The sequence below is a fragment of the Argopecten irradians genome, chromosome 11 (genome assembly GCF_041381155.1).
Source record: "Argopecten irradians isolate NY chromosome 11, Ai_NY, whole genome shotgun sequence".
NCBI classification, from domain to species: Eukaryota; Metazoa; Mollusca; class Bivalvia; order Pectinida; family Pectinidae; genus Argopecten; species Argopecten irradians.
In genome coordinates, this window is record NC_091144.1 from 4,477,659 (window position 1) to 4,504,746 (window position 27,088).

Genomic DNA, 27,088 nt, shown 5'->3' on the forward strand with positions numbered 1-27,088 from the left:
TGTGTTTAAAGATTTATTTCATTCCATATTGTATACATACTTCAATGCATGTTATATATTTATAATGTCTAAATCAAAATGAAAATCTAAGACATTTTATAATTAGTGTCCTAATCAAACTTTAAAGTTCAATTTGAACTTCATTATGACAAAACATGCGTGTCTAAGATTACAGTACTGTAAACATACTTATTTTGGTGTCGTCAAATCAAACCTTGACAAGGTTAGTACAATTACTACGACGGCTAGTTACAGGATGTGTAAACAGATGGCTATATACACGATGTACAGCCACTCTGTTGGCCTTATCATTGTATTTCTGGAGTAAAAGCGCTAATAAAATATTACCACTAAAATATGTCTGTTTACAGTACTTTGACATGATTGGAATAAAACACAAATGTATGGTTTAAATCAGACCTGGAACACATTGACCTATACAACCACATCCTCGATATTCTAGGGGTTACTATCACTGTCACCACTGGACTATGTCAGTAAAACTAAGGGTACCATTATTTGATTCCTTTGATGTACATCAAAGTACCAAACTACCAGCTCATGTGCTGTTGGACACAGAGTCTTCAGTTTTGCTATGACAATATCCAGGGGTTAATATTACGTTAGAGATAGTAACCCCTTGGATATCGAGGATGATACAACCCATACTAAGCGAGTTTACATTGATGATCCTTACCGAGAGTTTCCCTATAAAGTTGGCTGAGGACAATTTTATCATAGTAGAAATTCCTTATACATTAGGAACAAGACAAGCATTGCTATACTAGGTACTGCCAGATAACAGCTGCCATACTGCCACCACCTGAATCCAATCCGTATATATACTGGTATTTTACCACCCGAACCCAATCTGTATATATACTGGTATTTTACCACCCGAACCCAATCTGTATATATACTGGTATTTTACCACCCGAATCCAATCCGTATATATACTGGTATTTTACCACCAGAATCCAATCCGTATATATACTGGCATTTTATAATTACTATTTTTCACCTTTTCCATTCTGTTGCAGATTCTTTGATAAAGACCTGAATTATGACTACAATTAACATATTGAGGTCTGCTTAATTAGGTATTGTAAAGGCACCTGAACATAAATAATGGGAGTGAAAGGCAGCAAACATAATAATAAATATCAGATCAGAAGTGCCACGAACGATAGAGGTCCCATACACCGGATCAATCTGACGGGATCCTAAGTACAATGTACACAGTTAGATACTTAATCTCCAGCGTTTTGGGGAGACTGATCAATTAGGCAAACAATTCATGAAATTGTACAACAGTACATGTATTAAATTTACATTCTATTCCAATTATCTGGAATCACTTGGCTTATAGTAAAACATCTGTTTAATATGTCCTTTGTCTTATACTAGTTGTTTATATTTCACAAAGACTAACTGTATCTGTGATCTTCTATGAAGAGAATTAAGTCTCCTCAGAAAATCTTCATGTTTATGGATGAACTTCCAGAAGCTGAAAAGTTACAAATAGAGTGATCATGCATATGTTATATCAGCGTAAATCGAGTAAGGCTCCTATCTTCTTACTTGCATTATCTCCCTTTGGTTATTGTTAAAAACCTGATTACATGATTACAATTTTGTTATAAATATATTACATAATTTTACATCACCAATTTGTCATTGTGATAAAGCTAATAGAGGCTACACAACAATGTAATGGAGCAGATGAATTAACTCTAAATAAAGTTGTAGATTAGGTTTAATTTGCGTCACAAAAAATCATCTTGGTGATTGAGACGTTCAATATTTCTATAAAGGGTTCAATAGCAAAACAGTAAGTCTTCTAGCAAACTCAAAACTTCAAAATGTCAATATTCAAGTAATACTTTACATAAATGTCTTCAGTAGTCCACCTTAAATTAATAACCAAAACATTCCTCATCAATAATTTGAAAGTTAGACAATATTTCTTCTCACCTAATTTTACACACAGGTACGACAGTCACAGTTGATATATATAAAAAATACTTATTTGAGGAAAGTAATTTAAATAAGTAAGAAAAGATTATCCACAAAAACAGCTTGGGATTAACTGTTCTATGAGCAGTGTACAACATGTATCTTATGTACGACCCTGTATCCTTAAATAATATGTTGTAACATATTTGTGTCTTAATCAACTAAAATCAGATCTTAATCAACATATTGTAAACAAACTTATTTTCATGTTTTACCGTCAAACAACTTATTCACTGTTGATTTAATTTCGCAATATAGAGTCTTATTACTCTATATTGTCTGTGTTTGAAATAATTTTGAGGCTATTTATTTTCGCGATTTTTTATTGCCCAGCAAATACGTACGCTAAAGTCATCGTACCAGGTCCATGAAAAAAACAGCACTGAATTCGAAGTAAACTGTTTACTCTGGCAACAGTTTGTCTATCTTTATGCTATGTAACACTGTATACATAAGACTGGGGTAAAGTAAGCGTCGAGTCCACTACACAGTAGTTTTATAGAGAGGCTTGTTGACAGTTGGCCGTATCAGTGACGACAGAATGAATGGCGTCCGCGACGTAATCGATGTTACTTGTCGTTAGTCCACACATATTGATGCGGCCAGATTTCAACATGTAGATATGGTACTTGGATTGGAGCACATCAACCTGGGGCGCTGGAAAACAAAGAACACATTCAGTACAGTAGGCTAACAACATTTGGATAGCTAGTTAACATCCAGTTTTATCCCACAACAATGCATGATTCACAATGGACCTCTAGCAGTTGGTCATCGGGTACACACTACAGTTTGTAAACACCTAAAGCAACTCTCATTGGTCAAATCATATCTCTCTTGAAGTTAATTGGCTTTCAATTTTGGATTACTTTCACAGCATATTTTCTTAAAACTGCATTGCATTTACGGAATAACAGTTAGTCGTTTATTCAAGTTACTAAACAACAGAATATGGTCTCAGTATTTAGACACAAAGTTTATGTGGGATGTATATACACATTGTATGGTGATAAGCTTTCCTGAATGTAGACGAGAAATAAATGAAGTTATGGGAAAGATCCCCAGCGTGTGACTGTTATTTATCATGTTTATGAAGTTATGGGAAAGTTCCCCAGTGTGTGACTGTTATTTATCATGTTTATGAAGTTATGGGAAAGTTCCCCAGTGTGTGACTGTTATTTATCATGTTTATGAAGTTATGGGAAAGTTCCCCAGTGTGTGACTGTTATTTATCATGTTTATGAAGTTATGGGAAAGTTCCCCAGCGTGTGACTGTTATTTATCATGTTTATGAAGTTATGGGAAAGTTCCCCAGCGTGTGACTGTTATTTATCATGTTTATGAAGTTATGGGAAAGTTCCCCAGCGTGTGACTGTTATTTTATCATGTTTATGAAGTTATGGGAAAGTTCCCCAGCGTGTGACTGTTATTTATCATGTTTATGAAGTTATGGGAAAGTTCCCCAGCGTGTGACTGTTATTTATCATGTTTATGAAGTTATGGGAAAGTTCCCCAGTGTGTGATTGTTATTTATCATGTTTATGAAGTTATGGGAAAGTTCCCCAGCGTGTGACTGTTATTTATCATGTTTATGTAAACTCTGCTTAGTTAATTTACAAATTATATCTAGTGTCTTTCCAACATTTGAAAATTCAGTAACTCGAGTTTGATGAACATGATAAATAACAGTCACATATTGGGTAACCCCTATTTCTCACAATTCTACTGGTGTATTACTAGTTTATCCAATCAACCTAGGCTGTATTATATTGGCTATACCCATGTAATTCAACTTTGTGACATCGCTTATGTTACCATGTGGGGCCCAGGCAGGGTTCAAACCAGCGACATCCAAAAACCAGCTACATCCAAAACCCCACATGGTAACATAAGTGATGTCACAAAGTTGTATTACATGGGTACCCAATATAATACAGCCTTTGGCGACATGAGTGTATTGATTGGATAAACTAGTATTACACCAGTAGAATTGTGAGAAATAGGGGTTACCCAATATGTGACTGTTGTTTATCATGTTCATCAAACTTGAGTTACTTAATTTTCAAATGTTGGAAAGACACAAGCTATAATTTGTAAATTAAAGTGGCCGAGTGGTTAAGATGTCTCAACAAATTACCACAAGCCCTCCACCTCTGGGTCGTGAGATTGAATTCCATGTGGGGCAGTTACCAGGTACTGACTTCTAATCAGTGGTTGTTCTCTGAGTAATCTGGCTTTCCTCCATCAACAATCTGGCATGTCCTTATATGACCCTGGCTGTTAATGCGACGTTAAACTAATAAAACCCAAAACTTATGTTACTGTAATCCAGACTCTGATAATCTGACATACTCTCCAACTCAAAACAACTATCACGAAACAGATTTGTAAGTAAATGGAATTCTGCAGTCCGTATGATAAGATGGTTACCTGAGAGCCCAGTGTAGCTGAACATGCCATGCTGGGTGGTGATATGACCCCAGTGACCCGGGGTTCCTAAGGCCAATAGTTTCTGATGTAGAGTTTCACGCATCAGCAAAATACGACTAGCCATCTTCGTTACATCATCCTTCCTGTAAAGACATTATAACAAATTAAAGGTAAATAATCCATTTTCTTCACATATGAGAATTTCCTTAGTATCAAAGGGCATTAAATCTAATGAATCTTGACAATAAAGTTAAAGGGAGATAAGCCAGGTTTGGTTCCTTATCGTTCTATTGAGGGCTGAAACAATAAGCAATCTTTGTAATCGATAATCAGTCACAGGTAATCGATTACTAATCAAGTAATAACCTGAATTAAAGGCAACTCTATTAGATTAGACACTAGACTACTGTGAAAACATGGACATTTTCAGTGTCTGTCATGCTTTGGTAAGAACAAAACAACTACGACATGACAGAACACCTTCCTTATAAATAAGCCTACCAAGCACTCTTTGTCTTGGGAGTTATGACAAATAAAATTTTTGTCAATTGCACTCTTTGCTTTGGGAGTTTTGATTATGTAAATTTTGACAATTGCATCCCTTGCTTTGGAAGTTTTGACAATGTATATTTTTGTCAATTGCATCCTTTGCTTTGGGGGTTTTGGCAATGTAAATATTTGTCGATTGCACCCTTGGCATTTGGAGCTTAATTTGACAATGTATTTTTGTGGACTGCACCCTTTGCTTTTGAAGTTTTGACTATGTATATTTTTGTTGAGTGCAGCATTTGTTTTGGGAGTTTTGACAATGTATATTTTTTTTGGTTGCACCTTTTGCTTTGGGTGTTTTGACTATGTATATTTTTGTTGATTGCAGCCATTGTTTTGGGAGTTTTGACTATGTATATTTTTGTTGATTGCAGGCTTTGTTTTGGGAGTTTTGACGATGTATATTTTTGTCGATTGCACCCTTGGCTTTAGGATTTTGACTATGTATATTTTTGTTGATAGCAGGCTTTGTTTTGGGAGTTTTGACGATGTATATTTTTGTCCATTGCACCCTTGGCTTTGGGAGTTTTGACGATGTATATTTTTGTCCATTGCACCCTTGGCTTTGGGAGTTTTGACTATGTATATTTTTGTTGATTGCAGCCTTTGTTTTAGGAGTTTTGACTATGTATATTTTTGTTGATTGCAGCCTTTGTTTTGGGAGTTTTGACGATGTATCTTTTTAAATTCTATTTTAAATCTTACCACTCTGTAAAGCAGGCTGGGTTGTTAAGGACTGAACAGACGATGCGAGCGCCGTGATTGGGTGGGTTAGACCACATGGTACGGACAATTAGATCCATCTGTGACTTGACTCTCATCTTAGCATCCTCTGAGTTTGTGATAGTCACAAGATTACCAACTCGTTCGTCTGAAAATCAGGCACAGCAATATCAGTGTTAGTAACATGTATATACAACAGGCTTATATATATATAGCATAAAACAACAAGGGCCTTAACAGTCATTTGACAACCAAAGCCCAAGGGCCTACACGGTCATCTGACAACCAAAGCCCCAGGGCCTTAACGGTCATCTGACAACCAAAGCCCAAGGCCTTTAACAGTCATCTGACAACCAAAGTCCAAGGCCTTTAACAGTCATCTGACAACCAAAGCCCAAGGGCCTTAACGGTCATCTGACAACCAAAGTCCAAGGGCCTTAACGGTCATCTGACAACCAAAGCCCAAGGGCCTTAACGGTCATCTGACAACCAAAGCCCAAGGGCCTTAACGGTCATCTGACAACCAAAGCCCAAGGGCCTTAACGGTCATCTGACAACCAAAGCCCGAGGGCCTTAACGGTCATCTGACAACCAAAGCCCCAGGGCCTTAACGGTCATCTGACAACCAAAGTCCAAGGCCTTTAACAGTCATCTGACAACCAAAGTCCAAGGGCCTTAAGGTCATCTGACAACCAAAGTCCAAGGCCTTTAACAGTCATCTGACAACCAAAGTCCAAGGCCTTTAACAGTCATCTGACAACCAAAGCCCAAGGGCCTTAACAGTCATCTGACAACCAAAGCCCAAGGGCCTTAACAGTCATCTGACAACCAAAGCCCAAGGGCCTTAACAGTCATCTGACAACCAAAGCCCAAGGCCTTTAACAGTCATCTGACAACCAAAGCCCAAGGGCCTTAACAGTCATCTGACAACCATAGCCCAATGCCTTTAACAGTCATCTGACAACCAAAGCCCAAGGGCCTTAACAGTCATCTGACATCTATTCCGTCCTTGCATATTACAGAGTTAGCTCCCTTGCGGGTAATATGAAAATTCGGAATACAGAAAATTACAAATACCGTCTTGCTGGTAACGAGAATTAAAACATGGCTGCCTACATGGAGGCACAAAACTTTTCCAAAGGGACACAATTTTAAAGCCCAAGGGGTACTAGTTACAGCTTCAGGCATTTGGCCATGCAAAAAGCTGTGCTCTTTTAAAGTCACAAGATCCTGTATATACATACTGTAGAGACCAAAGTTCTTGGAGAAAGACTGTGCAACAAACATTTCAAATCCTCTGCTTTGCATATAGCGCACAGCTGCAGCATCCGTGTCTAGATTGCCTGTAGCGAACCCTTGGTAGGCAATATCAATCAGAACTGTCAAATTCCTATTCTGAAACGAGAATATAGACAATATCAGTCAAAACTGTCAAATTCCTTTTCTGAAACAAGAATATAGACACCTCATTCTTTACCTAACACTTATAGAGATAATCAATACTGGATTAAAGCACCCCTATCGCTGTATGTGCCTTCCCCCTATTTCAGCTCTCAATTTTACTTACCTTGAATTGAATGCAGACTAAGATTATGAAAACTGTCTATATTGATCTTGTCTGTAACTTGATTCTTAGCTTTGAGCAATCATTCTATGAAAAACTATTGTCCAAATTTAGTTCTTTTAAGTGCTAAATTATTTTCTTTTAATTTTTTTAAGCATCTGAGGCACTAATTTATAGATGGTTGAGAAATTTTTACTCTAATTCTATATATTAATATCTCTATAATCTTGAAACAAATTTGTTTCTTTTAACTTAAATATTTTCTTTTATTTAACACAAAAATCTGGACGTACTCTAAATAAACTATGAAACATTTTTGTGTTATTATCTCCATAAAATAAATAGAGGATCTTACATGAGTGGCTATGTCTCGGATGTGATATTTCCATCTACTGAGACAATCATGTGGCGTCATGTAGAGATTGTGATGACATCATACACATTATATAAATTATGACGTCAATACATATATGACATCAAAACTACCTGTGACATCACCATAGTGTTATTACACGTGTCTTACGATATTTATGGTATGGCAGTATGACATGGCTGGATGGGCTATAGTTACATTTGTATGTGATAATAGTTAAAGGGACAATTCAGTCTAAGAGTGCATTAAAATTTGCATATACATCGGAAATAAACTAGTTCTAACAGAAATATATGCCAGAAAAGCTCACTGCAATGAAATGAATGTGAAATGTTCAAACTAGTTTACTGTCTGCCATTACACATAGTGGTCGGAGGTCTTGTATGCCGAACCCTGGCCCTTGCCAGTGTAGTAAGGATTTTTTGTCTAGAACTACTCTAATTGCTCTTACAGTTAGTGTGTTTATATTATGACATGCATGTAACTGTCTTAAAATAATTTCATCAAATCCTCAGTGGTGATGTATTGCATTTGTTTAACGTGCGTGACTTTGGCTCTGTTATGGGTACAGCGTACATGTTGTACCTGCTTAATCATATTGAATTTCAACGGTATCAATCAAAATACTTAACAATGTCGTGAAATTTGTCAATATTTCTTGTTATATGTTTCATAAGGAATGTAGAACAATATATTTATGCCATATTTTTCTTTTTTGTTATTTAACAGAATTTGCCTCACTGAATTGTCTCTTTAATCCTTACAATCCAATCTACAAAAGATATCAAATCTCTTCAAGATTCTAAGTTCAATGAGGAACACTTAATTTCTCCATGAAATTATTATGCAGCTCTATCAGTCAATCAGAAATGATGTTACAAACATCTTTATGGGCTGATAGAATCCATTTTTTAGCCAACAAAAATGCTTGTTACAATCTAAATTTTATTGTATGTGGTTACCTCGCAGGCGTCGGCTATCTTTACCCACTGGTCCGGAGTAGGATCCACTCCTGTAGGGTTGTGAGCACAGCCATGGAGGACAACGCAGGCTCGTTCAGGAGCATCCTGGAATCAAGCCAATATGTATCAGAGATATATTTGGTAATTAGTACTGTTCACGATAAATGATGTTGAAATATCTGTAGATCTGGTGTAAATGATGTCACCTTTATAAGTATGTATATCAGGTCGGGATGCCGTAGGACAGAAAGGACAGCACTTTACGGAGAGACTTGGAACCATACATACACCATCCCCTCCATCATTTCCATTTGTAAGGTTATAGTCATGTCTCTCTCTTTTTAATTTAAAATACAATTTTTTATGCATTTAAATATAAATAGATAAATAAATAACACAACAAAAGCTGTCTTCATTTACCGTTAAATCCGCAATCATACCATCAAAGTCTAATGCGCGTGCCTCTGCATTCCAGTAACGATATTTCCTGATCTCGGAGAACCCAGCGTCCTTGAAAATACCCACATGGTTGCCTGTGGATGAGAAGTTAGGTTTTTGATAATTTACCTGAAGCAGGTTTCAGGATCTAACAAACAAATCTCAATGGAAATAAAGATGATGGTATAACAGTCTGCCCTAAACCCATTTCCATCAAAGTGTTATGCATTTCTTTAATGTTGCTGAAAGTCAAAAATCATTTTAGATCTAGTGCCTATTTGAAGTCCTATTTAATATCTGTATCTGTCTTATTTTTTCATGATTTAGAAGAATGTTAAAAAATAATCCTGTTATAAATCAAGCAGAGACAGGACTAAATCAAAGTCAAGATGACAGATAAGGATTCCGAAACTCTCGAAATAAATCAAATAAACATTGAACATCGCTAGGTGGGTCCCATTTATTCAAACAAACTGAAGTTAACCGACATGGTAACGTCATTGGCGACCAGTTTAAAATAAAGGCATGTTAACAAGTATCGACTGTCAATAACTGTTGTACAGAAGTCATTAAGAAATCATAATAAATATTCTTTGATATAACTTAATCTCAAGTACATCTACAAATACTAATAATATCAAGGTTGAATCTAGCATGACTTGTTGTTGATAGTTACGTATAATGTGGCTTTCAGAGTAATAAATACTGGGTAAAATTACTAATACTGAAAAATCCTTTCTAAGAAAAGATAAGTAGAAAACAATACCAAATTTGTTAATTCAGATCCGCATTATTTCTAAAACATAAGGTATCTGTTTGCAACCAGATAATTTTTAATTATCTTTTATACTTGTAATGAAGAAAGTTATGCTTTAAGCACTATATGGTTACATTATATCTAACTGTCAAGGCACAACACTTAGATCTCAGGCAGATATTTCCATGGCAATCATATGGAAATTGCTGATTGATAATTCGATAGCTGATCAATTTTCGATTAAAATCGTATAGGATTTAAGAATGTGTATAATATAACTATTATTTCACTATTGACAGTCTTTTTTTAGTCTTTGTTCCCCATTGATGGCGATATGACCTGTAAATAGCTTTGGTCAACATATCATGAAACTAAACAAAACAAACAATGTACCAATTTTATTACCCCAGGATTCAATCAGTGTTGTGGGCATTACTACATTGTAATTACATATACCAGTACAGTCAAACCTGTGTAATAAGACACCTCAAGGGACAGACAAAAATGTGTCTTATTAGACAGGTGTCTTAATATATACAAGTTACCGAAAGATCGCAACACCTTATAATATGTACTATGAAATATTGGAAAAAATACTGCATTAATTAGGGCTTAATTAAAGTAGTTTTATATGTTTCACAATTATGAATGTACTTAATTTTCATCACAACAGAAGCACTTACTAATTACTAAAATATTTTTAAATCTGTTACAGTTGTAGTCAAAATGTATCTTAATCTGAGAGAGAAAACAAAAGTAAAATTCTTTGAAGATATAAAAAGATATTTAAAGATATTTTTTAATTAATTATAAATTACTATTAAAATATTAAAATTAAATCATTTATGACTGGTATTTTTTATTTAGATTTTTCATTTTAAATTTACACCAAAGTTTTGGAAAATTAATCACCTTCCATTTTTTTTTAACATGATTATTTGTGAGGTCCGGAAATTCTAAACCATTCCGGATCAAGTATTACAATTACCCAAAATGGCGGCCATTACGATTGCAAAGCTTGTGACTTACACCTGAGTGTTAGGCCTATTAAATATTAAAGGCCCAATATCCGTATCTTTCTTATTTTTTTCTTGATTTAAAAGAATGTTGAAAAAAAATCCTGTTGTAAATCAAGCAGAGACAGGACTAAATCAAAGTCAAGATGAGCGATAATGATTCGTAATATTTCTTTAAAAATCAAATAAATATTAACAATCGCTAGGTGGGTCCCACTTAGTCAAACAAGCCGAAGTTAGCTGACAATGTAACGTCTTTGCCGAGAACGTCATGTGACTACTGTAACTACGTAACGTCTGTGAACTCTTCCGAAAACATGTCATGAACTTTCCGACTTCCGTTCGGCAATACTCGTAACTTCTATGGCGACCAGTTTAAAATGAAGGCATGTTTACATGTATCGACTTTCAACAACTGCTGTACCAAAGTTATCAAAAAAACATTATGAATATTCTTTAATATATCTTAATTTTAACTGCATCTACAAATACTAACAATATCGGAGTCGAATTTAACTTGAATTTTTGTTGATAGTTACGTATAGTGTGGCTTTAAAAACCTGAGTAAATCATTTACTGTCATAAGCAGAATTTGACTTTGATGTAATACTCACTAGCTGTAATCACAAAATTTATTGTAGATATGGTCCATGACCTTTTGACCTTTTTCTCTACTAGACTTTCATGTATGGTCTATGACCATTTCCTATACTAGACTAACATGAGATTTTGCTATACTAGACTAACCTGTATGGTCTATGATCATTTCCTATACTAGACTAACATATACGTATGGTCCATGACCTTTTTCTACACTAGACTAACCTGTATAGTCCATGCCCTTTTCATATACTAGACAAACAGATATGATCCATGGCCTTTTCCTAGACTAGAGGAACAGGTATGGTCCATGACCTTTTCATATACTAGACTAACAGATATGATCCATGACCTTTTCCTATACTAGACTAACAGGTATGGTCCATGACCTTTTCCTATACTAGAAAACAGGTATGGTTCATGACCTTTTCCTATACTAGACTAACCTGTATGGCCCATGACCTTTTCCTATACTAGACTAACCTGTATGGCCCATGACCTTTTCCTATACTAGACTAACAGATATGATCCATGACCTTTTCCTATACTAGACTAACAGTTATGGTTCATGACTTTTTTATATACTAGACTAACAGGTATGGTTCATGACCTTTACCTATACTAGACTAACAGATATGGTTCATGACCTTTACCTAGTAGACTAACAGTTATGGTTCATGACCTTTTCCTATACTAGACTAACAGATATGATCCATGACCTTTTCCTATACTAGACTAACAGATATGATCCATGACCTTTTCCTATACTAGACTTACAGATATGATCCATGACTTTTTCGTATACTAGACTAACAGGTATGGCCCATGACATTTTCCTATACTAGACTAACAGGTATGGTTCATGACCTTTTCCTATACTAGACTAACAGGTATGGTCCATGACCTTTTCCTATACTAGACTAACAGGTATGGTTCATGACCTTTACCTATACTAGACTAACAGATATGGTTTTCATGACCTTTTCCTATACTAGACTAACAGTTATGGTTCATGACTTTTTTCCTATACTAGACTAACAGGTATGGTCCATGACCTTTTTCTATACTAGACTAACAGGTATGGTTCATGACTTTTTTATATACTAGACTAACAGATATGGTTCATGACTTTTTTATATACTAGACTAACAGTTATGGTTCATGACATTTTCCTATACTAGACTAACAGGTATGGTTCATGACTTTTTCCTATACTAGACTAACCTGTATAGTCCATGCCCTTTTCATATACTAGACAAACAGATATGATCCATGGCCTTTTCCTATACTAGACTAACAGGTATGGTTCATGACCTTTTTCTACACTAGACTAACCTGTATAGTCCATGCCCTTTTCATATACTAGACAAACAGATATGATCCATGGCCTTTTCCTAGACTAGAGGAACAGGTATGGTTCATGACCATTTCCTATACTAGACTAACCTGTATGGTCCATGACCTTTTCCTATACTAGACTAACAGGTATGGTTCATGACCTTTACCTATACTAGACTAACAGTTATGGTTCATGACCTTTTCCTATACTAGACTAACAGATATGATCCATGACCTTTTCCTATACTAGACTAACAGATATGATCCATGACCTTTTCCTATACTAGACTAACAGGTATGGTTCATGACCTTTTCCTATACTAGACTAACAGGTATGGTTCATGACCTTTTCCTATACTAGACTAACAGGTATGGTTCATGACCTTTACCTATACTAGACTAACTAGGTATGGTTCATGACCTTTTACCTATACTAGACTAACAGGTATGGTTCATGACTTTTTTATATACTAGACTAACCTGTATGGTTCATGACCTTTTCCTATACTAGACTAACAGTTATGGTTCATGACCTTTTCCTATACTAGACTAACATGTATGGTTCATGACTTTTTCATATACTAGACTAACAGATATTATCCATGACCTTTTTCTACACTAGACTAACAGATATGGTTCATGACCTTTACCTACTAGACTAACAGTTATGGTTCATGACCTTTTCCTATACTAGACTAACAGATATGATCCATGACCTTTTCCTATACTAGACTAACAGATATGATCCATGACCTTTCCTATACTAGACTAACAGATATGATCCATGACTTTTCGTATACTAGACTAACAGGTATGGCCATGACATTTTCCTATACTAGACTAACAGGTATGGTTCATGACCTTTTCCTATACTAGACTAACAGGTATGGTCCATGACCTTTTCCTATACTAGACTAACAGGTATGGTTCATGACCTTTTCCTATACTAGACTAACAGATATGATCCATGACCTTTTCCTATACTAGACTAACAGTTATGGTTCATGACTTTTTTATATACTAGACTAACAGGTATGGTTCATGACCTTTACCTATACTAGACTAACAGATATGGTTCATGACCTTTACCTATACTAGACAAACTGTATGGTCCATGACCTTTTCCTATACTAGACTAACAGGTATGGTTCATGACCTTTTCCTTATACTAGACTAACAGATATGATCCATGACCTTTTCCTATACTAGACTAACAGTTATGGTTCATGACTTTTTTATATACTAGACTAACAGGTATGGTTCATGACCTTTACCTATACTAGACTAACAGATATGGTTCATGACCTTTTCCTATACTAGACTAACAGTTATGGTTCATGACCTTTTCCTATACTAGACTAACATGTATGGTCCATGACCTTTTCCTATACTAGACTAACAGATATGATCCATGACCTTTTCCTATACTAGACTAACAGATATGATCCATGACCTTTTCCTATACTAGACTAACATGTATGGTCCATGACCTTTTCCTATACTAGACTAACCTGTATGGTCCATGACCTTTTCCTATACTAGACTAACCTGTATGGTCCATGACCTTTTCCTATACTAGACTAACAGGTATGGTCCATGACCTTTTCCTATACTAGACTAACAGGTATGGTCCATGACCTTTTCCTATACTAGACTAACAGGTATGGTTCATGACCTTTTCCTATACTAGACTAACAGTTATGGTTCATGACATTTTCCTATACTAGACTAACAGGTATGGTTCATGACTTTTTCATATACTAGACTAACAGATATATCCATGACCTTTTCCTATACTAGACTAACAGATATGGTCCATGACCTTTTTCTACACTAGACTAACCTGTATGGTCCATGACCATTTCCTATACTAGACTAACCTGTATGGTCCATGACCTTTTCCTAGACTAACTGTATGGTCCATGACTTTCTATACTAGACTAACTGTATGGTCCATGACCTTTTTCCTATACTAGACTAACATTATGGTCCATGACCTTTTCCTATACTAGACTAACAGATATGGTCCATGACCTTTTCCTATACTAGACTAACTGTATGGTCATGACCTTTTCCTATACTAGACTAACTATGATCCATGACCTTTTCCTATACTAGACTAACAGTATGGTCCATGACCTTTTCCTATACTAGACTAACAGTATGGTCCATGACCTTTTCCTATACTAGACTAACAGGTATGGATCCATGACCTTTTCCTATACTAGACTAACAGGTATGGTCCATGACCTTTTCCTATACTAGACTAACAGTATGGTCCATGACCTTTTCCTATACTAGACTAACAGGTATGGTCCATGACCTTTTCCTATACTAGACTAACAGTATGGTTCATGACCTTTTCCTATACTAGACTAACGTATGGATCCATGACCTTTTCCTATACTAGACTAACAGATATGGTTCCATGACCTTTTCCTATACTAGACTAACAGATATGATCCATGACCTTTTCCTATACTAGACTAACAGTATGGTCCATGACCTTTTCCTATACTAGACTAACAGGTATGTCCATGACCTTTTCCTATACTAGACTAACAGGTATTGTCCATGACCTTTTCCTATACTAGACAAACAGGTATGATCCATGACCTTTTCCTATACTAGACAAACAGGTATGGTCCATGACCTTTTCCTATACTAGACTAACAGGTATGGTCCATGACCTTTTCCTATACTAGACTAACAGGTATGGTTCATGACCTTTTCCTATACTAGACTAACAGGTATGGTTCATGACCTTTTCCTATATACTAGACTAACAGTATGGATCCATGACCTTTTCCTATACTAGACTAACATGTATGGTCCATGACCTTTTCCTATACTAGACTAACAGGTATGGTCCATGACCTTTTCCTATACTAGACTAACATGTATGGTCCATGACCTTTTCCTATACTAGACTAACCTGTATGGTCCATGACCTTTTCCTATACTAGACTAACAGGTATGGTCCATGACCTTTTCCTATACTAGACTAACCTGTATGGTCCATGACCTTTTCCTATACTAGACTAACAGGTATGGTTCATGACCTTTTCCTATACTAGACTAACAGTTATGGTTCATGACCTTTTCCTATACTAGACTAACATGTATGGTTCATGACTTTTTTATATACTAGACTAACCTGTATGGTCCATGACCTTTTCCTATACTAGACTAACAGTATGGTTCATGACTTTTTATATACTAGACTAACAGGTATGATCCATGACCTTTTCCTATACTAGACTAAAACTGTATGGTCCATGACTTTTCATATACTAGACTAACAGGTATGGTTCATGACTTTTTCATATACTAGACTAACAGATATTATCCATGACCTTTTCCTATACTAGACTAACATGTATGGTCCATGACCTTTTTCTACACTAGACTAACCTGTATGGTCCATGACCTTTTTCTACACTAGACTAACCTGTATGGTCCATGACCTTTTCCTATACTAAACTAGCAGGTATGATCCATGACCTTTTCCTATACTAGACTAACCTGTATGGTCCATGACCTTTTCATATACTAGACTAACAGGTATGGCCCATGACATTTTCCTATACTAGACTAACAGATATGATCCATGACCTTTTCCTATACTAAACTGGCAGGTATGATCCAAGACCTTTTCATATACTAGACTAACATGTATGGTCCATGACTTTTTCCTATACTAGACTAACAGGTATGGTCCATTACCTTTTCATATACTAGACTAACAGGTATGATCCATGACCTTTTCCTATACTAAACTAGCAGGTATGATCCAAGACCTTTTCATATACTAGACTAACATGTATGGTCCATGACTTTTTCCTATACTAGACTAACAGGTATGGTCCATTACCTTTTTATATACTAGACAAACAGGTATGATCCATGACCTTTTCCTATACTAGACTAACAGGTATGGTCCATTACCTTTTTATATACTAGACAAACAGGTATGATCCATGACCTTTTCCTATACTAGACTAACAGGTATGGTCCATGACCTTTTCCTATACTAGACTAACAGGTATGGTCCATGACCTTTTCCTATACTAGACTAACAGGTATGGTTCATGACCTTTTCCTATACTAGACTAACAGTTATGGTTCATGACCTTTTCCTATACTAGACTAACAGGTATGGTTCATGACCTTTTCCTATACTAGACTAACAGGTATGGTCCATGACCTTTTCCTATACTAGACTAACAGGTATGGTCCATGACCTTTTCCTATACTAGACTAACAGGTATGGTCCATGACCTTTTCCTATACTAGACTAACAGGTATGGTCCATGACCTTTTCCTATACTAGACTAACAGGTATGGTCCATGACCTTTTCCTATACTAGACTAACAGATATGGTCCATGACCTTTTCATATACTAGGCTAACAGATATGATCCATGGCCTTTTCCTAGACTAGAGGAACAGGTATTGTCCATGACCTTTTCCTATACTAGAAAACAGGTATGGTCCATGACCTTTTCCTATACTAGAAAACAGGTATGGTCCATGACCTTTTCCTATACTAGAAAACAGGTATGGTCCATGACCTTTTCCTATACTAGACTAACAGGTATGGTCCATGACCTTTTCCTATACTAGACTAACAGGTATGGTTCATGATCTTTTTCTCATACAGGTGAAAATGTGTTATTTATGGAGTGACGAGATAATGCAGACAATATTCACTTTAACTCCTATTCTGTCTTTACATTAATTACAAAGTACAGAGTTATCTGCTCTTGCAGTAGGTATTCATTATTTGTGTATATCTACAGTTCGCACTGACATGGACTCAATAACCATGCTTTGCAGTTTTATCATTATCAGTGTAAAATGATAGTAGAACACGTGTGGCGAGTCTGTTGTAAAGACAATTGATCAAGGGGAGATAACTTGATATAAAAAGTTTGAAAATCAGTTTGCCAAATATAAAGAAATGTGGTTAAAGACATTAAAGCATTGTTAAAACATTGAACTAATTTTGGCAATTATATATTTTGTTAAAAATTAACGTTTTGATGAGATGATGACCATTAAAAATTATAAGACACAGGGAACTATTCTTTTTATGTCAATTCCACAATGCTGTGGGAAACATTGGGTTATGACGAATTTGTTGAGCATGAAGAGAGAGAGAGAAAAAAATAAGGGTATTTAAAAAAATATGAAACTGTCGCGAGAATCAATAATATTCATTTGCATGAAAAACTGTTAATACCCGGTATAAGAATAGATTTTTATTTTGTTGAGGTTATGATAGTATAACGATAATAAAGCACATGTAAATTATGTAATCCCGACGAAGCTATCCCTTAAGGAAACGTAAGGTCACACTTTTCTAAGAAATGATGTAAAATGTTATTTTCCAGACATATCAAATTGATGATGTACAAAATCTGGTAATCAGTACCAAGCCGCAGGAGCAGATAATTCTGTAATAAACAAAATAATGTATCAAATTACGGAACATACCCCATGTTGGATTGGAGACGTAAACAACGTCCACTCCCAGATGTCTATGCATAAACTCTGCTGCTAGCTTAAGGGCACCTGTCCCTCCACACGCCTGGGTGCCGATAACCTTAAACCAAAAATATTACATTATCTACAAAAATATATTGTTTCAAAGCTGTATGTTATAGTATAGAGGCCAAGAAGAGTGTTCTTATTGTGATGGTGACTGATAAGGGCATTTAGCCTCATAGTCCATCAGCTAGCTTTTGTGGCTGTGCGAATGAGTGTCAGTATTATGCAGTAAAGCAACGGTGAGTGCGGCCCACTCTTTGATGGGTGACTTCTCCGTTGGTTCAGGCACTGGCCACAACATGTTACATTATTGTATGAATTTATTAAATATATATTATAAGCACTACATCAAATTGAAATGTTAAAACATATATAAAATGGTTTATATCTTTATTTTCCAAACACTGAAAGTCCTCCAATTCAATATTGAATAATATACTTTGAATTTAGACAATAATAACTCCGTTTGAGGGTATTTAATAATTAACACATTCACAGTTGACTGGGTGAGTGTGCCTTACCCGGTTCTGTGTAATGGCTGGACTATCAGCACCTAGAAGTAGCTTGATTGCACTGTTAGAGTAGTCTGCCAGTCCTGCCACGGGGAGGTACTCGTGGTTGAGGGTGGCATCACAAGCCATCTGTGCCTCCATGGTCCTGACCACAGGCAGCACCCAAGGCTTCCCATCGTCTGTCCTGTACGCTGTCAAATCAAAACATATGTTCACAACCAAGCCAGTAATTATATAAGTGTCCTTGAAAGTTCGAACAAAGGTGTTTTTCTATTGTTTGTTACCTTGGAATTAGGTCAAGGTCATTTCTAAATGATTTAGTAAGAAGTACCGTTAAAATAAAAAGAGCCCCGGCCAGCCTAGATGTAGCAAAATGTTTTCCTCATGAAATTAAACAACTACCATAGACATGCTGTAATTGGTTTAAAAAGAAAACTTGTCCCCTCCAGTATTTACATGTAGAACAATCATTCAATCTGATTTTTCATTTCAGAATATTTTATTGTATGATGTTACAGACAATCGGAATTGGGCATTAGGCAACATGCCTATACACGCACTCTCCTTATTTTTGAAGATATGGTATAATTTGTGTAAACCTGATGTCTCACAGAGACCATATTTAGCTGGTACAGACAGCTTTCAGATTATACAGGTTTAATTACTATAAACGAGACAGACATACAATGAAGTGGAATAGAAAGGGATCAGGATTGGACAAGGAATGTTTTTTTTGTAGGTCACAGCTTCATGATTAAGATGATATTTCGATCCTGAGATGAAAAGCCAGGGTCAGTTAAGGATGTGAAGGCCCCAGACAACACAGACCAGTTGTCAGTACCTAGCATGGCAATCACACAGACCAGTGGTCAGTACCTGGCAATCACAAAGATTAGACCAGTGGTCAGTACCTGGCAATCACAAAGATCAGTGGTCAGTACCTGGCAATCACAAAGATCAGTGGTCAGTACCTGGCATAGCAATCACATAGTACCTGGCATGGCAATCACACAGACAAGTGGTCAGTACCTGGCAATCACACAGACAAGTTGTCAGTAGCTGGCATGGCAATCACACAGACCAGTTGTCAATACCTGGCAATCACACAGACCAGTTGTCAGTACCTGGCATGGCAATCACACAGACCAGTTGTCAGTACTTGGCAATCACACAGACCAGTTGTCAGTACCTGGCAATCACACATAGACCACTTGTCAGTAGCTGAATTGCAATCACAGAGACCAGTTGTCAGTACCTGGCAATCAAACAGACAAGTGGTCAGTACCTGGCAATCTCACAGACAAGTGGTCAGTACCTGGCAATCACACAGACAAGTTGTCAGTAGCTGGCATGGCAATCACACAGACCAGTTGTCAGTACCTGGCAATCACACAGACCAGTTGTCAGTACCTGGCAATCACACAGACCAGTGGTCAGTACCTGAATTGCAATCACACAGACCAGTTGTCAGTACCTGGCAATCATACAGACCAGTTGTCAGTACCAGCATGGCAATCACACAGACCAGTTGTCAGTACCTGAATTGCAATCACACAGACCAGTTGTCAGTACCTGGCAATCACACAGACCAGTTGTCAGTACCTGGCAATCACACAGACCAGTTGTCAGTACCTGGCAATCACACAGACCAGTTGTCAGTACCTGGCAATCACACAGACCAGTTGTCAGTACCTGGCAATCACACAGACCAGTTGTCAGTACCTGGCATGGCAATCACACAGACCAGTTGTCAGTACCTGGCAATCACACAGACCAGTTGTCAGTACCTGGCATGGCAATCACACAGACCAGTGGTCAGTACCTGGCAATCACACAGACCAGTTGTCAGTACCTGGCATGGCAATCACACAGACCAGTGGTCAGTACCTGAATTGCAATCACACAGACCAGTTGTCAGTACCTGGCATGGCAATCACACAGACCAGTTGTCAGTACCTGGCAATCACACAGACCAGTTGTCAGTACCTGGCATGGCAATCACACAGACCAGTTGTCAGTACCTGGCAATCACACAGACCAGTTGTCAGTACCTGGCATGGCAATCACACAGACCAGTTGTCAGTACATGAATTGCAATCACACAGACCAGTTGTCAGTACCTGGCAATCACACAGACCAGTTGTCAGTAGCTGGCATGGCAATCTCACAAACAAGTGGTCAGTACCTGGCAATCACACAGACCAGTGGTCAGTACCTGGCATGGCAATCACACAGACCAGTTGTCAGTACCTGGCATGGCAATCACACAAACCAGTTGTCAGTACCTGGCATGGCAATCACACAGACCAGTTGTCAGTACCTGGCAATCACACAGACCAGTTGTCAGTACCTGGCATGGCAATCACACAGACAAGTGGTCAGTACCTGGCAATCACACAGACAAGTTGTCAGTACCTGGCAATCACACAGACCAGTTGTCAGTACCTGGCAAGCAATCACACAGACAAGTTGTCAGTACCTGGCAATCACACAGACCAGTTGTCAGTACCTGGCATGGCAATCACACAGACCAGTTGTCAGTACTGGCATGGCAATCACACAGACCAGTTGTCAGTACCTGGCAATCACACAGACCAGTTGTCAGTACCTGGCATGGCAATCACACAGACCAGTGGTCAGTCAGTACCTGGCAATCACACAGACCAGTGGTCAGTACCTGGCAATCACACAGACCAGTGGTCAGTACCTGGCAATCACACAGACCAGTTGTCAGTACCTGGCATGGCAATCACACAGACCAGTGGTCAGTACCTGGCAATCACACAGACAAGTGGTCAGTACCTGGCAATCACACAGACCAGTGTCAGTACCAGTGGCAATCAGTACCTGGCAATCACACAGACCAGTGGTCAGTACCTGGCAATCACACAGACAAGTGGTCAGTACCTGGCAATCACACAGACATGTAGTGGTCAGCAGCCTGGCAATCACACAGACAAGTGGTCAGTACCTGGCAATCACACAGACCAGTGGTCAGTACCTGGCAATCACACAGACCAGTGGTCAGTACCTGGCAATCACACAGACCAGTGGTCAGTACCTGGCAATCACACAGACCAGTGGTCAGTACCTGGCAATCACACAGACCAGTGGTCAGTACCTGGCAATCACACAGACCAGTGGTCAGTACCTGGCAATCACACAGACCAGTGGTCAGTACCTGGCAATCACACAGACCAGTGGTCAGTACCTGGCAATCACACAGACCAGTGGTCAGTACCTGGCAATCACACAGACCAGTGGTCAGTACCTGGCAATCACACAGACAAGTGGTCAATCACACAGACAAGTGGTCAGTACCTGGCAATCACACAGACCAGTGGTCAGTACCTGGCAATCACACAGACAAGTGGTCAGTACCTGGCAATCACACAGACAAGTGGTCAGTTCCTGGCAATCACACAGACCAGTTTTAGTACCTGGCAATCACACAGACCAGTGGTCAGTACCTGGCAATCACAAAGATCAGTGGTCAGTACCTGGAAAACACACAGACCAATGGTCAGTACTTGGCAATCATACAGACTAGTGGTCAGTACCTGGCAATCACACAGACCAGTGGTCATCATCTGAAAGACACAGACCAGTGGTCAGTACCTGGCAATCACACAGACCAGGGGTCAATACCTTGCAATCACAGACCAGTGTTCAGTACCTGGCACTAAGGATTAAAACTTGTGATCCTAAGTGGAGAGTTTGTGGTAATATGTCCAACCTGAACCTTATGGTCCAAAAGATACTTTAGATGAATAAATTATTGGTAAACTTGTATTTATCACATACATGTAACTTTGTTGTTTGATACATGTATTTGAAATGAAAAGAACAGGATGATGTGCACTTCATATCTGGATAAATTGGAGACTTTTTACGTCAACTATTAATGGTAATGTTTCAATAAAATTGTAAATTTGTCTGGCCTTCAAAGGTGCAAGTGGTATGTACAAACAAGTGTTCATTAAAATATATGTCAGCTGGTGGGAACAGATTAGATAGTGATAGCTACATTATTACCACATGAAAGTCACATTATGTAACAGCTAAAACAGCTGCCGTCTCACTATCTCATGCTTTATACAAACATTATTTCATATTTACTTTGATACAAATACATTTGTCACAGTGGATTGTTAACATTAAAATTTTCCAAATAACATTTTATTCAAATCTTCAAAGCTACCACTTTCATTGTGATGTTTATATGAATAGTAATGAAACATGACAGTCGCTCTGATATTTGTTCTTATCTATCTCAGTGCCTATTTCTTTCTACCTTTTGTTCTTTTCTGCTTTTAAATCTAGCCGTTTTGACGTCTGTTCTTATCTGTCCTTTGCAGTCGACAACTTATCTGTCTATCTGTTCATTGCTGCCACCAACTTGTCGATCAATCTTGTCTGTCTATCTGTCCATCGCGGTCACTACCTTGTCGGTCTGTCTGTTTTTTGTGGCCACCAACTTGTCTGTCTATCTTTTCTTCTTGTCGATCAATCTTGTCTGTCTATCTGTCTATCGCGGTCACCACCTTGTCGGTCTGTCTGTTTTTTGTGGCCACCAACTTGTCTGTCTATCTTTTCTTCGAGACAACCAACTTGTCTGTCTATCTGTCCTTTGCAGTCACCACCTTGTCTATCTTTAGCTTGCCTGTCTATCTGTCCTTCGTAGTCACCACCTTGTCTGTCTATCTTGCCTTTCTGTTCTTCGCGACAACCAACTTGTCTGTCTATCTGTTCTTCGCAGCCACCACCTTGTCTATCTTTAGCTTGCCTGTCTATCTGTCCTTCGTAGTCACCACCTTGTCTATCTATCTGTTCTTTGTGGCCACCATCTTGTCTGTCTATCTGTTAGCTTGCCTGTCTATCTGTTCTTCGTAGCCACCACCTTGTCTGTCTATCTGTATCTTCGTAGTCACCACCTTGTCTATCTATCTGTTCTTTGCGGCCACCACCTTGTCTGTCTATCTGTTCTTCGCGGCCACCACCTTGTCTGTCTATCTGTCCTTCGTAGTCACCACCTTGTCTATCTATCTGTTCTTTGCGGCCACCACCTTGTCTGTCTATCTGTTCTTCGCGGCCACCACCTTGTCTGTCTATCTGTCCTTCGCGGTCACCACCTTGTCTGTCTATCTGTCCTTCGTAGTCACCACCTTGTCTATCTATCTGTTCTTTGCGGCCACCACCTTGTCTATCTATCTGTTCTTTGCGGCCACCACCTTGTCTATCTATCTGTTCTTCGGGGCCACCACCTTGTCTGTCTATCTGTCCCTCCTGGTCACCACCTTGTCTGTCTATCTGTCCTTCGTAGTCACCACCTTGTCTATCTATCTGTTCCTCGTAGTCACCACCTTGTCTATCTATCTGTTCTTTGCGGCCACCACCTTGTCTATCTATCTGTTCTTCGGGGCCACCACCTTGTTTGTCTATCTGTCCCTCCTGGTCACCATCTTGTCTGCATGCATGTCTATCTTTATAAGCTTGTCTGTCTATCTGTCCTTCCAAGTCACCACCTTGTCTGTCTATCTGTTCCTCTCGGTCACCACCTTGTCTGTCTATCTTTATAAGCTTGTCTGTCTATCTGTCCTTCCTAGTCACCACCTTGTCTGTCTATCTGTTCCTCTCGGTCACCACCTTGTCTGTCTATCTTTATAAGCTTGTCTGTCTATCTGTCCTTCCTAGTCACCACCTTGTCTGTCTATCTGTTCCTCACGGTCACCACCTTGTCTGTCTATCTTTATAAGCTTGTCTGTCTATGTGTCCTTCCTAGTCACCACCTTGTCTGTCTATCTGTTCCTCTCGGTCACCACCTTGTCTGTCTATCTTTATAAGCTTGTCTGTCTATCTGTCCTTCCTAGTCACCACCTTGTCTGTCTATCTGTTCCTCTCGGTCACCACCTTGTCTGTCTATCTTTATAAGCTTGTCTGTCTATCTGTCCTTCCCAGTCACCACATGTATGTGACTTGGACAAATTGAAAGTACCAGATCTCTGTAGTAATAATAATAAATTTGAATCTAATAAATCTTTTAAGCAATGTAGATAAGTACCTTGCTATGTATATTGTACTATCATGGATGGAAAGAGTATAATCTTTTGCAGCCAAGAGATAGGAAATGTGTGTGATAGTGGGAAGAATACATGTGAATTGACATGTACAGTATATATATATATATATCATTTGTCTGCATGTGAACTTTTACATATGTCCCAGTCCAAAAGATATGTCGATTTAAAAAAAAATATAGGTATAACTTGCATATATCTCAATCTAGCTGTCACGGCCCCAAACTTATAATCAACTGTACCTTGCTTGCACACACTTGCAACTTAATCATTTGTCAGAGTTTTCTGACAATCTTGCAAGTTACTATATAGACAGTATTAACATCAGAACCCTTTAGATTACTTAATACAGTACCAGTGCCACATCCTCTCTCCTTAAGTCCTTTCTCTGAGTCTGTGTCTTTACCATGGATATATATTGATGGGTGCCATGTTTATAAGTTAATCAGAGACTAAGAGAGACAGGGTTCGAATTCGATCCAGACCCTCTTAGCACCAACTGGGGTCACGGTGGCATAGTGGTAAAAATGTCCCGACATTTACTACATCTGTATCTGTATGGAGTACGCCGCTATATCCCAAAACTGGTAATCTTGATACTGCTACAATGAACTACACTATTTTCCAGGTGGTTCCAATCTAGTATAGTTCTAGTAAAGATCGAGTTCTTGTACTGGTCAGTCTTTGAAACATTCCTACCATTATTGCTAAAATCAATCTGTACCCCAGATTAACAATCCACAATTTAATGACCCTGAGTTTATCAATATGTTTTCGAGATCCCAAAACGATTTAAGTAAAGACAAAATTACTGTTGGTTATGATTAGTCTCACTTTTCGCTGATGGTGACATCATACATGTATGTCTTGATGCGGTTTTTGTTACGTCACGATCACTGCAGAAATTGATCATCATGGTGGGACTAATGGAAAATTGTACTTAACCTACATTTTTTTTGGTACAAAATATCCTGAAACTTCCATTATTCCACGACATGAAGAGCTCTTTCGACATGAAGAGCTCTTTTGACACCTGTAATTGCAGAACTTTGTCTAAGCATAAGTATACAGAAGAAAAATTCTCTGAGTTTCATGTCATTTTATGTTGGGTCTTGTAAAATCAGCAGTGGAAATAATGAATACAAAAAAAGTGTTTTTATACGATACAATACATTCTTAACAGAAATTGATTCACAAACCGGACAGCCTCTGTAGCAAAACGTTACATATCCGACAGATGACACAGGCCGTGACGTTTATTATCATGATGTAAAAAGTCAGGTGTGCTGGATAGATGATGATAAATCGGTGTACGTAGATCGAACTTACCTCCGACTCCAAGGTTGACTTTATGTGGATGTGTGTCTGCGTTGTATTTTGCTGTCAACTGGAACACCTCGATTGGAGGAGCAACATTGATATCGGAGAACATTGACTTAGACATTTTCGATGGTTTGAAGGTTCGCTTGAAGGTCGAGGTCACGTGGTTGCCAAGGTGGAATTCGGAATTCACTTCCTTTCGGAAGTTCTCGAGGCTGTCTATATAGAAATATGCTAAATCGAAAGTAGATTGCCTATCACCCTGCAACAGCTGATCTACAAATGTATATATAATGATATGAAGATTATTACTCTGCGTTTCAGGTGTTACAGGCGATAGTTATGCATATAAATATGTATCTTAATGTCAAACGTATGCATATAACTCACTGTGCAAACATCAAATGAATATTAATCAACTGGATGGAATCGTTAACTTCTAACCATAACGGGTGTGATCCCATGATTTATACTTTTATTCTACTGTATAATTATTTATACACCAGTGCTAAAGATGAACATTAAATAAATTGTGGCTACTGTATACAATGTATGACAGTTTCATAAATGATGTACATGTATCTATATTTACTGATGTTTTTTATGTTTATTTTCATGGACTTATTTTTTTACCGGGGGTTGAACTGATCACTTACAATTTCTACACCCGGACTATCCCATAGTAAAACTGGAGTCAACAGAACATAACAGGTATTTCAGTCCTTTAATGTACATGCAAAAAATAAACGATTTCTACCGAACAAGGCAGAGCTTGGTATAGAAGGGTATGATATCTTTATTAATGAAAATAATCATCACAGAGGAGTAGCAATTTATGTTAAAGAAAATCTTAAAGCTGT

General features: G+C 37.9%; 1 protein-coding gene across 1 annotated transcript; it reads right to left on the bottom strand.

Annotated features, from left to right (window-relative positions):
• LOC138334333 (aspartate aminotransferase, cytoplasmic-like) lies at positions 1-26,417 on the bottom strand. Its single transcript, XM_069282983.1, has 9 exons — positions 26,238-26,417; positions 18,841-19,022; positions 18,266-18,374; positions 9,038-9,150; positions 8,618-8,722; positions 6,963-7,113; positions 5,701-5,866; positions 4,447-4,589; positions 1-2,673 (listed from the first exon to the last, which is right to left on the bottom strand). Exons 1-9 carry the CDS (start codon positions 26,350-26,352, stop codon positions 2,513-2,515), a joined length of 1,245 nt encoding a protein of 414 aa, XP_069139084.1. The 5' UTR covers positions 26,353-26,417; the 3' UTR covers positions 1-2,512.
• Positions 26,418-27,088: the final 671 nt, after the last annotated feature.

What these genes read in the sequence shown, in the direction of transcription:
- LOC138334333 (XM_069282983.1), bottom strand. Translation starts at nt 26,352, where the DNA reads ATGTCTAAGTCAATGTTCTCCGATATCAATGTTGCTCCTCCAATCGAG. An exon ending in CAGCCATTACACAGAACCGG is followed by an intron (nt 18,375 to 18,840) that starts GTAAGGCACACT and finishes TTTTGGTTTAAG; the next exon opens with GTTATCGGCACCCAGGCGTG. An exon ending in AGATAGCCGACGCCTGCGAG is followed by an intron (nt 7,114 to 8,617) that starts GTAACCACATAC and finishes TTCTCGTTTCAG; the next exon opens with AATAGGAATTTGACAGTTCT.